The sequence below is a fragment of the Pygoscelis adeliae genome, unplaced genomic scaffold (assembly GCF_000699105.1).
Source record: "Pygoscelis adeliae isolate BGI_AS28 unplaced genomic scaffold, ASM69910v1 Scaffold71, whole genome shotgun sequence".
In the NCBI taxonomy this organism is placed as follows: domain Eukaryota; kingdom Metazoa; phylum Chordata; class Aves; order Sphenisciformes; family Spheniscidae; genus Pygoscelis; species Pygoscelis adeliae.
Genome location: NW_008824356.1, coordinates 11,693,345 through 11,705,003, shown reverse-complemented (window position 1 = coordinate 11,705,003; position 11,659 = coordinate 11,693,345). Strand labels below are relative to the sequence as shown.

At 37.0% G+C, this 11,659-nt stretch overlaps 1 protein-coding gene across 1 annotated transcript in view; it reads right to left on the bottom strand.

Annotated features, from left to right (window-relative positions):
• Positions 1-11,237, bottom strand: part of ZC3H14 (zinc finger CCCH-type containing 14) — a 23,991-nt gene extending 12,754 nt beyond the window's left edge. Inside the window, exons 1-7 of the mRNA XM_009319431.1 lie at positions 11,200-11,237; positions 8,359-8,473; positions 5,298-5,338; positions 4,746-4,941; positions 3,970-4,390; positions 1,885-2,045; positions 684-784 (exon numbers count right to left, since the gene is read on the bottom strand). Coding sequence (XP_009317706.1) covers positions 684-784; positions 1,885-2,045; positions 3,970-4,390; positions 4,746-4,941; positions 5,298-5,338; positions 8,359-8,450 — 1,012 coding nt within the window. The 5' untranslated portion in view covers positions 8,451-8,473; positions 11,200-11,237. The remainder of the gene's footprint in view (positions 1-683; positions 785-1,884; positions 2,046-3,969; positions 4,391-4,745; positions 4,942-5,297; positions 5,339-8,358; positions 8,474-11,199) is intronic.
• Between the last annotated feature and the right edge of the window lie 422 nt (positions 11,238-11,659).

The following is an 11,659-nucleotide window of genomic DNA, read 5'->3' as shown; positions in this document are numbered from 1 at the left end:
ACTAGATTTATTACTACCCAATGAAATGAAAGCACATGAGATAACAGCTGGATTTGCCCTTCTTCGGCAGAAGTCTCTCCTAGCTAGGAGAACTGAATGCCTACACAGAGGCAACTGCTCAGTTACTGTATCAACTGCCACTCAATGCCTAAAACCACTGAACTAAAATTGCAGCCTCACTGTTTGAAGACAATATACGCCGATGTATCAGTCGGTATGTTGCTTGTTATTTTGCACTTCTATTACCTATATCCAGTGCATTTTGATTTTTTGCTGTTTGGCTTTTTTCTCCTCCTCGCTCAGAGGGAAGGAAGAGAGTGCAGAAAGGGAAAAAAGAGCAACCGATTAGATCAAACAACCTGCCTAATACTGAACACTTTCTCCTTGGCAACTATTAACTTCAGAAAACTTCTGGCACTTCCATTTTGTCTCTATACGCTTTACAGAGTTACTATCTTGATTAATATATTTTAAACAACTCTTTTCTCTCTTGTTAATGTTTTCATAATTCATCACTGAAGATTAATGTAACATTCACAGGACATGGAAAATCCCTTATGTGTGTCACTGACATGAGCTATTTAACATTCTGTTTTATCTCTAAGTGCTATCTTTAGCTTGGATTTATAAAACAGGGCTTGGAAATATTTTAGCTTAGCACAAACAAAAATAATGCTAATTACCAGTAGAATAATTGGTTGTTTTTGTAACCGATTCCTGTGCTTCAGAGATGGCTTTCAGTATTAAATTCTTATTGGCCTGTTTTGAAGGTGGCAATGAAGGTCTAAGGGAGATAAAAATAATTAATTGTACACGAATTGCAACAGCAACTGTATCCATGTTAAACACAGATATTTCAACAGGTTAACACAGTTATGCATAATACTGATAGAAAAAAATCATCATCTAAAATCACTTTATCTATATTAGTTTTCAGCTTGTTACTCTATTCTCTGAGTGGATGAGGATCCACAAAATGCTCTCAAAAATGGAATTCCAGAGGCATGATTTCACCTCTCAGCTTAAGTTGCTGTAAAACCATGCTGCATCCAAAAAGGCACAAACTCTGCCATTCATTTCCTCCCACCTCTGCTCCTCACATGCCTGTTGCTACGTTTGTCTTGGCACTAGTTATTATGCAGCTGCCCCCGGCAGCAAGATCCAGCTGAAAACTGACTCTATCAAAAACATATTATCTGTTTGTCTTTGAACATCAACAATAAGGAAGCTTAAATCAGATAAATCTGCTGTGGCACTGAAGATAAATTCAATAAAGTGTATTAGCTTAAAACAAATCTTATACAAGCTAGCACTGTAGATCAGTAGAACCATCTCTTCCATAGTTTTAATGTTCTTCCTCTTACTATTGAAAAATCAGATACAAACCGTCGACGTACTTTGACTGACACCTGACATTCAGACAGAATTAGGGAGCAGAAAAAAAGGAAAAACCTCAAGTCTTTTGAAAAGTTAAAATCACCTTAAAGAACAAGTGACAATTGGTTTGAAAACTATTCCTGAAATAAAAACAAAGCAATTAAAACTCCTGGAAAATTATTTTACCACATTAAATACCTGGTCTGAAACATGCCAACATTAATTTCTTTTGCCAGTAAACTTTTCCCAAATAGTGTAAAATATCACATTCCATTGCAGCTTATGCACAATAAAAACAGGTTTCAAAATCAGAGGAAAAAAGGTGGTATAAACAAACATCTCACCCACAAAGTTGTGAGATAGCACAAAAAAATATAAAAATGGCTTACTGAATTTTGTCTGTCAATTTTCAAAACTGCAATCAGTTTTCCCCAACTTCCACTTTCAAAGTTTTTGTTCATTAAATTCATTCTGGAAACCACACAGAATCACTGAGATCTTAAGTACCTTCTTTCTGGCTTTGCAGGTACAGACACACTGCTGGAGATGCTTCCCGTGCGCAATCCATAGTCTTCCTCCTCATCATCATCTTCCCCATCATTACAGAACTTTTTCACTTTGACTACTGAGCTTACAACAGGCAACCGTCTCTTCCTGGAGCTTTCTTCCTACAACAAACAGAGCAGCCAAAGCAATTCATTTAGCATAAAACATGTATTAATAAGCTAGCAAAGAAAATACTGCAATTCTATCTATAGCCAGAAGATGGAGAACTTCCATTCAAGTTGCATGAGTCTAGGACTACTGCACTGTCTACAGAAACAAGTGACAGCACTAAAGAACATGAAAATCAGACACATTTACACTGAAACATCTAACTAAAAATGTAACTGTAAATAACATTTAGAAAAGGAAAAGAAAAAAGTCTAAAGTACAAACAATTTATCCAACACCTACAGAAAAAGCAGGGTTTTCCAAAGAAATTCACACTACCCTTCAAAATGCACCTGTTGAAAGTCTGACAGGGAAAAGTGAAATCAGTATGAATGACTTTCTCCTCTGTATCAACTCTCATTTCAGATTAGTGTAAAGATTAATTTCTAGCAAGCTGACATATTCCAGAGGATGCTAATAGCTATGCAGAGCCAGAATGGTCCAGTGTAGGCAGTGCAAAGTCCCTGTTCTGACACAGCCACTCACCACCACCACAGCGCATGTGGTAGTGACAAATTGAAATGCTAGGCTGCGTGAAAGCATAGGAGAAAGCACACGTCAATAATTCCTGTAGGAACCATCACTCAGCACTGAACTACACAGGAGCACAATGAGGCATCTGGATGCCAGGTTTGTACACACTACCCTTTAAATGATCCTATATCCTATCCTCCAAGGAGAAAGATATATCCTAAGGGATGGACCTGGACTACACCGAGACAGAAGATTCATACAGTAAAAAAAGCCAATACCTACAGAAATGACCTTTTTAAAGGTAAAACTTCCCAAAGCACAAGAAGTTGTCTAAGAGAAGGCAGAATACAGCAAAGGTCCACAGTTCTAAGAAACACTCCTGAAACAGCCCTCTTCTGGACTTTATTAATGAAATAGTAATAGAAGAAAAGTATCACAAGACCATTTTCTAACATTTCCATGGAGAGATATGACTGTCATACATCAATGACTTACGTACAGCCTTAAACAAATCACTATATTCTCACTATATTCTCATTCTCACTTCCCCATCTTGAAAAACAAAGACATCAGCCCCTATCTTTGTAAAGCATTCTAGATTTCCAAACAAAATTTGTTATCCTTTATACAGAACTAAGTAAGTAGTAGCAAAGACAGAGAACTATATAAGCAGTAACAAACACAGATGCACTTGGAATACAAGGTGTGTAAAATTCCTGCTTCGTTACAACATTAGCAGCCATAACAATCTTCATTCCTCTCACAAAGAGCTCTTAGCTGATTCATATGGATAGTCTTAAAGCTATCAGCTAGGACTATCACCCTGCCTGGCTTAGTCTGGCCTCCAAAGTATGTAGGGCAGCAATCACCTTTTAGTTTGTCCTTGTACAACACCCATCCCAAAGAGTTCTTAAATGCCATGGTTCTAAATAGTATACTAATAATCCTAATAAGCAACATATCTGGGCTTTAGAGACTAGTGTATATCTAGCATAGGTATGAATAAACAGCATCCAAAAAATACAGATTTACAGAACTGTGTAAAGCTGGAGATTTGCATAGCACTTAGGGAACATCATGCTGTTTCAATGATCTAGAGATCAAAATTATTATTTCTGATTCATCGCATGCATCATAACACCGTGCTAACCCATTAGTCCAACTCAATATGGCATGAAGATGTACAAGCTAATTAACTCTGAGATGCAGCAACCTGTCAGGTGATGATGTTAAACTATGCAATCTCTTTTTATCAGTGGACCCAAAGAATGAAATCCCAAACCGACTGGTATCAGTGACAGAAGTCCTTCGATTTCTCCGAGGTCAAGATTTTACTGGAAGTGTACATAGCAATTTAGTTTCCTAGCAAGTGTAAAATATTGCAATAGTTTAGACCGTACGAACCTCACTGCCTACTTTATCAGCACTAAGTTTGGAGGTGGGTCTGTAACTCTCTGCTAAGCTGCCAAATGCTTCTGGATTGCACAGCTGGCCTGTTTCCAAAGACCTGCAGCTTTGCGTGTCTAACTGCCGGCTCCCCTGTAAGTTGCCCTGCTGTGACAATCTGTGCACATGCATACTGCCATCTGCACTCCTGCTAGCTGGTGGTCGGTAGATTTCAGCGGAAGGACGAGAAGAACCGTAAGTTACAGTTACAATAGGTTTCTTCCGTGACAAAGGATTCTCCTGCACGAAGTTTAGGTCTTCATCAATTAGATCATCTGGTTCGGGTTTAATGTCAATTACAGCTTCAGAAGGTGACAGTTCCCTCAAAGGCTTGACTGTAGAAGTTAAGCGGGATGCAGAGCCATCTTCACAAGACTGCCTGATAAAATGAGAAATTGCCAACTATTAACTCAATGGCAAATAAAGTTTTGGAAAATGAGAACTGTCTTTTCAAGAAAGCCAGCAGGGAAGAATCATTAAGGTATTATTGTTTATACAAATCTAACACACTGATTGCTATTTTTAGTTTGGTTAATTAATCTAAGCCCATCTGTTGCTTAAAGAAACAGAACTGAATTACTGATTTAATGTTTTTTATGCAACAATTTGTAGCAATGCTTTACTCTTCAAAACTACTTTGATCTTTCCAAGTATGTGTGCTCTTCAGAATGACTACTACAGTCACACAACTACTACTGCCTGAATATGTGTTAGTAAGTAACCAGAAGCTTTACCGTGAAGCAGTGTTCCTTTGTTCCTGCGAACTAGTTGAAACTCTTGAGTCATTTCTTTCAGTCCGAGTGCTGGAAACTGCAAGAGGTGGCAAGATATCCTCACGCCTCCTCTCATCACTCACACATGAACTGCTTTTGCTGGAAGGAAGGCTGCTCTCAAAGATATTAGGTTCTGAAGACTTTACACTAGTTGGTTCTGTGGGGACAGGTACCTTTCATTTTTACATCAAAGCACAGCAATACAGATTTTGCAGCAAATATAGCTAAGAAACTGCAAACAAGACATCGCGCAGATCTGAAAACACAAGAAGCTGAAAGCTGTTTCAGCTGAAAACATCAGCAAGAAACACCCAGAAATAAATTCTGGACTCAGAAATAAATTCTTCATCTCAAAATATAAAGCAATTTTCTAAAGAATCAGGACCCAAAAGACCATATAAACTGAAAATTAACAAAACAGTCAGCTAAGATCTTTTTTGAAACTCATTAGACACGCAACGCTACACAGAAAAGATAAACCTACTTTCACTCAAAATTAATTTTCTTACTTACCAGTAGTCACAGATCGCAGCTTATCCAAAACACCGTGGAGCCTGAAACAAATAGGGGACAGGGAAGGAAGCAAAAGAGAAAAAGGAGAAATAAAAGAAATTTAACTTACATTCAGAACAATAATCTTTCAGAAACCAACTGCCTTTCCCCTCCTATAACAAGCATCTCATTTATCTAAGACTTCACTTTCCATCAACTGATGTATGTTTAACCTCAAAAGGAAGGCTTGAAGTATCTTGCTTCCAGTGAGTCCTCATACATGCAGGTAGATTATTCATCACATCATCTACTTTTAGCATTTCATTGGTTCACATAATTAAATCCAGTACTTTCCACTGTTTCACTACAATCAATGGTGTGAGTTAAGTGTCTTCAAAAGGAATGATTCTAAAAACCTAAGTTAGAAGCCTAAAGTATAGCTGAAAATTTTACTTCATATATGAAACTTTAATTACACAGCAAAGTTAAACATAATTGTAAATACAAACGTAAACAATATACAATTCACAGCACTTAACATATTCAGGATTCTTCCAGCATGCTTTGTGTATATCAACAATATTCTCTGAGACATGCTGGTGAGCAAAAACATTTCAGCGAGGTACCAAATTTGCCATTTGCCTGTGAAAAAGGCACCAAGCTGAAGCAATACAGAAAATCAAAAGGCTATAAAACAATGCTGTTTAAAAATAAACACACATCACAGTGAAAAGAAAGAAAAAAAAAAAGAAGCAAAAAAATCGCAACACTTAAATGCATATCCTACTTGGAATTCAAACCTGATCATGGGCATCTCCATAATTTAGACTGAGTATTAGAAAGGACTTAAGGAAAAAAAACATTGAAAACTGGGAAAAGTAAGACTGCATATGAGTATAAGGAAGGCTTCTCAAACCTCCTTGTGAGTTTTCACTAGAACACTCTTAAAAGTTTCGTCAACTGAACTCTGCTGATGCATATCAGTTTTCACACTGACCTCCGGATAACTGTGACCTGACACTTGGTTCAGAGTAAGAAGTGTTGGCCAACCAGCAGGACTGCCAGGTCTGCCACAGAATTGCTGGGAAACTTTTGCTAGCTGACCCCAAATTACCAGCTACAGAGGAATCTACCAAGGAAGGCAGACCTTTGTTGAGTACTGTATTTAGCCAGAGACCCAATGCTTAAGAATGTAAACATTCCGGGTCGCCTTTAAAAGAAATAAAAGCATATAAAACTCCCAACTACAATGCTGTTCAACTTTTTTCCACCAGTCCTCTTACAGTTTATTGCATAGGTTTCATCTTGCCTTCTTTTCCATCATTCTTTTAAACAATACCTACCTTGTTACCTGATAAAGCACTCTGAAATTGAATTTGCATTTATAAGCAAATGTGGATACTGAATTGAGAATAAAAGACTCATTGTATTTGGAATTTAAGCAGGTGTCAAAACCAGCAGGAGGTATAATATATACATATAGTTGATAACCAGTTCTAAATATATATATAAAAAAATCTTGATTTCTCTTCCCTGCTGAAAGTTGCTTTCTCTACATCTTTATTATTTTTTTCAATAAAGTTTTAGTTTCATTTACAAAGCCATAAAAGTGTTTTCTGCTACATGTTATTGTATTATTTCTTACTGTATATCAGGATTCAATCAAAACCCTAGTACTGGAGTTACCCTCATCAACTTGTAAACCTCGCTAATTTGTCTAACTGATTCCCAAAACTACTATGAGAAAGACAACTGCATGACTTACTGATACAGTGAAACCCAAAAACTTTGCCTAGCCAGGCCACAAGAGGGAACAAAGAACATAAATGCCTGTGTACTTATAAAAAAAAGGGGGGTGTGCCTAATTGCACTCCTTTCTTATATTTTTGACAAATGCCGGGAAAAAAATTGAAAAATTTGAAAGCAAATTCAAATTATATCCATACAAGTAACACTGTCACATGGAAACCCATCAGTTTAAATAGTTAATACAGTAAATTGTAATAGCTGGAACTAATTTTCACTTTTTGCCAATGTTTATGGTTTCATAACACACCCAACTTCTAAAATGTTTCTCTCTGCTATTTAATAGCATAAAAGCTCCTAACCAAATAAAGAGGAACTTGACTAATCATGTAGAAGAAATGCTGGAAGCGAATGTAACCAGTCAGTATGAAAATTTCAGAAGAAGCAAACTGAAAAAGCAGAAAAAATGTAGTATTTCTCTAATCTATACAAAACAAAATAATGTTCCTTAAAACTACATTAGGTTAGAGACTCAGAAATAAGATTAACTTGAAAAAATACACAACTCCGAAAGCAAGAAAAATCTCTGGAGTGAAATATCTGTTTGGATACTCTGAAACATGGAGTTAATTAAAGGTTTATACCGTAAGCCAAATTTAGTATTAGAAAATGCATGAGAAATATTATAATGGCTAAGGCTGTTATAAATTAATATTAATTAATATTAAGCATAAATTAATCCACACTGTCAGGAGTTTAGAAAAGAGTTCATCTGTTGCTAATTTGTCCTGCTCACAATAATTCTCGGGCTCTACTTTTGTTTTGTAGAGCTCCGTGGTGGTAACAAATAAACAGCCTGAGAGGTGGGAATACCTAAGCATTTGGTGCTAAGCCTTGTCAAAGACGGTATACAGAATTAGATCCACTGCTCATCTGTCCTGATATAGTAATTCGCATGCACAACGGTAATCTGAAGCACTATTAGCATAAAAGCAAAGAAGTTTGTCTTTGAAGAACTATTTTACATCTAACTCCAGTGAATAACACTCTCATGCTCACAGTGGGTTTTGCAGGAATAATTTTTTGAAGTCAACATAGGGCCCTCACTTACCTAAGCTTTTCACACTTCATTCAAAAATTTGACTGGACTTAGGACCAAACAAAGAATATAAGCGCTCCAGTCCTTTGCCACTCAATTATCACTGCAATAACCTAACTGTTGACGGACTAAAAATAATTTACTTATTAGAGCTGCAAAGTAAAAGTTTTGATTAATGTAAATTACACAACGGGAAGATTACTGGCAAGAAGTGTGACAAGTAGCTTACAAACATACCAGACAGTAAACCTGACAGTATTGTTTCCAAGGAAAAGGGAAAGGTCTTCTGTCATCTGCTCCTGACTCTTCTTATTGGCCACCATAACCATAATATAATCAGGGAGCTCTTCATCTAATAGAAAGAGAAATATGTTGGTTTAAAGTATAATAAATCATAAAAGACACAGCAAACATCTTTAAACATGTCACCAGATTTTTTTTTCCAGTTTTACTATAAACACTCTGCAGGCAGAGGATTAGGTAAGCAAATTAACAAGACTTCCATTTTCTCTGACGTTCAATACAAGTTTCAGCTATGAGTGAGGAATAAAAGATCATCAACTTCTCAAGAGCATAAGCTGAAGACAACAGTATTTAAAAAGTTAGTAAATAAAACACAAAAAAGACAAGATAAAAGAAAGCCACTCTACTGCCTATATCCTTTTACTTGAACGCTAACAACCATCTACAATTTTCATCACTTCAAATATTGCCAAATATAGCGCCTTATCCTTGTCAAATTTCCTTTAGTTACAAAGACCAAACAGATAAATATCCCTTTCTGATTTGTGCATTAAACAAATCAAAACTGTATTACCTTCCAGATTTTTCATCTACAAAAACAATGAATATCAGGCTTTAAAAAAAAAAAAACACCACCCAAAAAAACCCCTGCAACCCCAAGAGTCTGATTATCTAACTCCCTAACGTATGCAATTTCATACACAGTGAGAAATCCATTCCCCTGCTGGACTGTTCACACAGGGTATGCCTACTCATCAGAATGGATAGGGAGGTGCTCAGAATCTGACATTAATACATTAAGGGTTTGGGGAGTTTGTTATTTGGCTTTTTACTTTGGCCTAGCTCTGATCTACTCTGAAGGACTGAATGGCGCATTTGTTGCTCAAGGGCATTAGGTATGCTTCTCGAGCCCATATTTCAATTTAGTTTAATCGAACACCTCATGCTCTCCAATACCATCCATCCAGATCTAGGAACTTAGAATTAATTTTATTTTTTGGCCAAGCTACTTTTAAACCTGATCAGCTCCTCAGGTGGTTCAACATGTGATAAAGTAAAGAAGAAGATACTTTAAGTATAGATCAAAACATAAGTTAGCACAATTACCTGTAACAGTATGATAGAGGAGAGGAAGGGAGAGGAGGACAGGGGAGGGGAGGACTAGCAGTTACAGAAAGAAACAAAAGCATGGTTCTTGCTCACAGAGACTAGAATGAAGGAGAACCAATTTTTACCAGTTACCTAAAAAGAAGAAATGAGAGGTTTTGAAAAACATTACTTGGAAAGTTGTCCAAAATACTCTAGTCAAGAAAAGAAACCTGAAAAATGACAGAAATTTGGAAACAGTGGTTTAAAAACAAAAAAAGAGGCCAAGGGAAGTCAGACTTGGCAATAAAGAATACAAAGTTATTTAAACAAGGTCAGAAGCTGACTGAGAAGAAAGTGCAGATATTGTACGCTGATCTTGGGAACTGCCTTCTGAATACAGGAAACAGAAATAAAAGAAAAACAGAGAAAGAATAATCAGCCATAGCTGGAATCAAAGATTACTAGTATTCTACCAGCATCTTGGTATTAGAGATAAGAAAGATTTTTTTCAGAAATGCAGGAAAAAGCAGACTCAAGGACTCAGAAACTGAAACCTGGCATGACAGTAAAAAAAACCAAAAATGAGTTACCGAAAAAGACAACTTTTGAGGTGGTGAAAAAAGATGACCTTACAATGAAAAAATTCTAAACATGGTTCCTTGGCACCTGCTGAGTTCAGAATGTCACCTCATAGGTAACTCCCTCCACGGAGTCAATACGTTTTGATTCCATAAAAACAATGGCCCCCTTTAAATAGGAAATAAGATGAATTCAAGATCAAACTACAAACTTTGAACTTGGTCCTGCAACTCATGGGACCTCTGAACTATGCTCTCAATTACTTTCCTTCACCTGAAATCCAAGAAGCATCACAGACAGCAACAAGGACGTTGCAGGACTGAGGTATTCTGCTTCCAACAGAACACTGTGTTAAGTTACCAACTTTTACTGCTGTAAAAACAGCTGCTCTTAAGTGCAATATCCATTTAATCCTGGATTCAGGGAAAAAAAAAAAACAACCACAGACATTCACACTGCTCATATCTCTCTTCTCACAATCCAAAATAAAATCTCACCCTGCCTCTAAGATCGTTATGTATGTTTCATCAACATAATAGCTTAACGTAGCTCTTAGTTTTCCCCTTAACAGTCAAGCTCTTACATTTTGCAGATTTGTCCTACATAATGTTTCTGACATGGCCTTTCCACCTCCTAGAACAGTCAGCCTATCTCTGTCTTACAGTAATATCCTTTCTCCTAACTTTGACAAATGTCTTACCCTGAATTCAAAAGGCTGTTGAAAAGATGCCTAAGAAAGGCTGACTGCATCACAGAGTGGTCACAGGTAACTGCTATTATATTTGCAAGGATCTTGCTTTATATAATGTTTCTCCTTGTGCTTCAAAGAAACTTCCTTAAATATTCACAGACACATCACTGTTTGTTTTTCTTTCAAATCCCTTCCCACCATTTCTCCTTGAAAGGGGAGACTGCTAGCCTTATAGTTCTTCACACATGCATGTCCATGTACTGCCTCCTCTTATGCTTAGACTATACGTATTTTGTGAAGTAAGCCTTTTTCTTTCATACTAGTCCAGCACTTCAGATAATTCATCTAATGCTTAAGGCCTCTGTATGCAGTAACACAAGTAATAAATAAATATGCTGTTCCATTAACTAGCTGGCTGTCTCCTATCTAACAACAATGAACCTAAAGAAGATTGCTAAACACATGATAAAACTTACCAACATAAGCCCCCAGCTCCTGCAACTTTCCTTTTATAGCACCCTAAAAAACAATGAAATAGCATTTAAGGGATGGAGCAACAAAGTATTTCTAACTGCAAAACGGTGGGAGTCTTAGCAAAGGTTTTCTCATCAACTGTTTGAACACTTTGGTTTAACATGTTACTTTTCCTACTCTCCACTGCTCGCGATACAAACGCTGTAACAGTGAAGGACTGACAGCAGAATAGTGAGAACTACCAGGAATCTCACACTCTCTACCATATTTCCTATATACCAGTTCCTGGCGCTACCAGACAGCCTCCAAGTCCCAGCTGTCCTTTTTTAAGCGGAGACCATACGGGGTCATGAGGTGCAAAGAAAACGAACCCCGGATGGTTTGATAAAAGGCCATTCCTGGCTCAGCAAGAAAAAAAAAAACCAACCAACCTGCCAGGATTTTCAAACTGTAATTACTGAG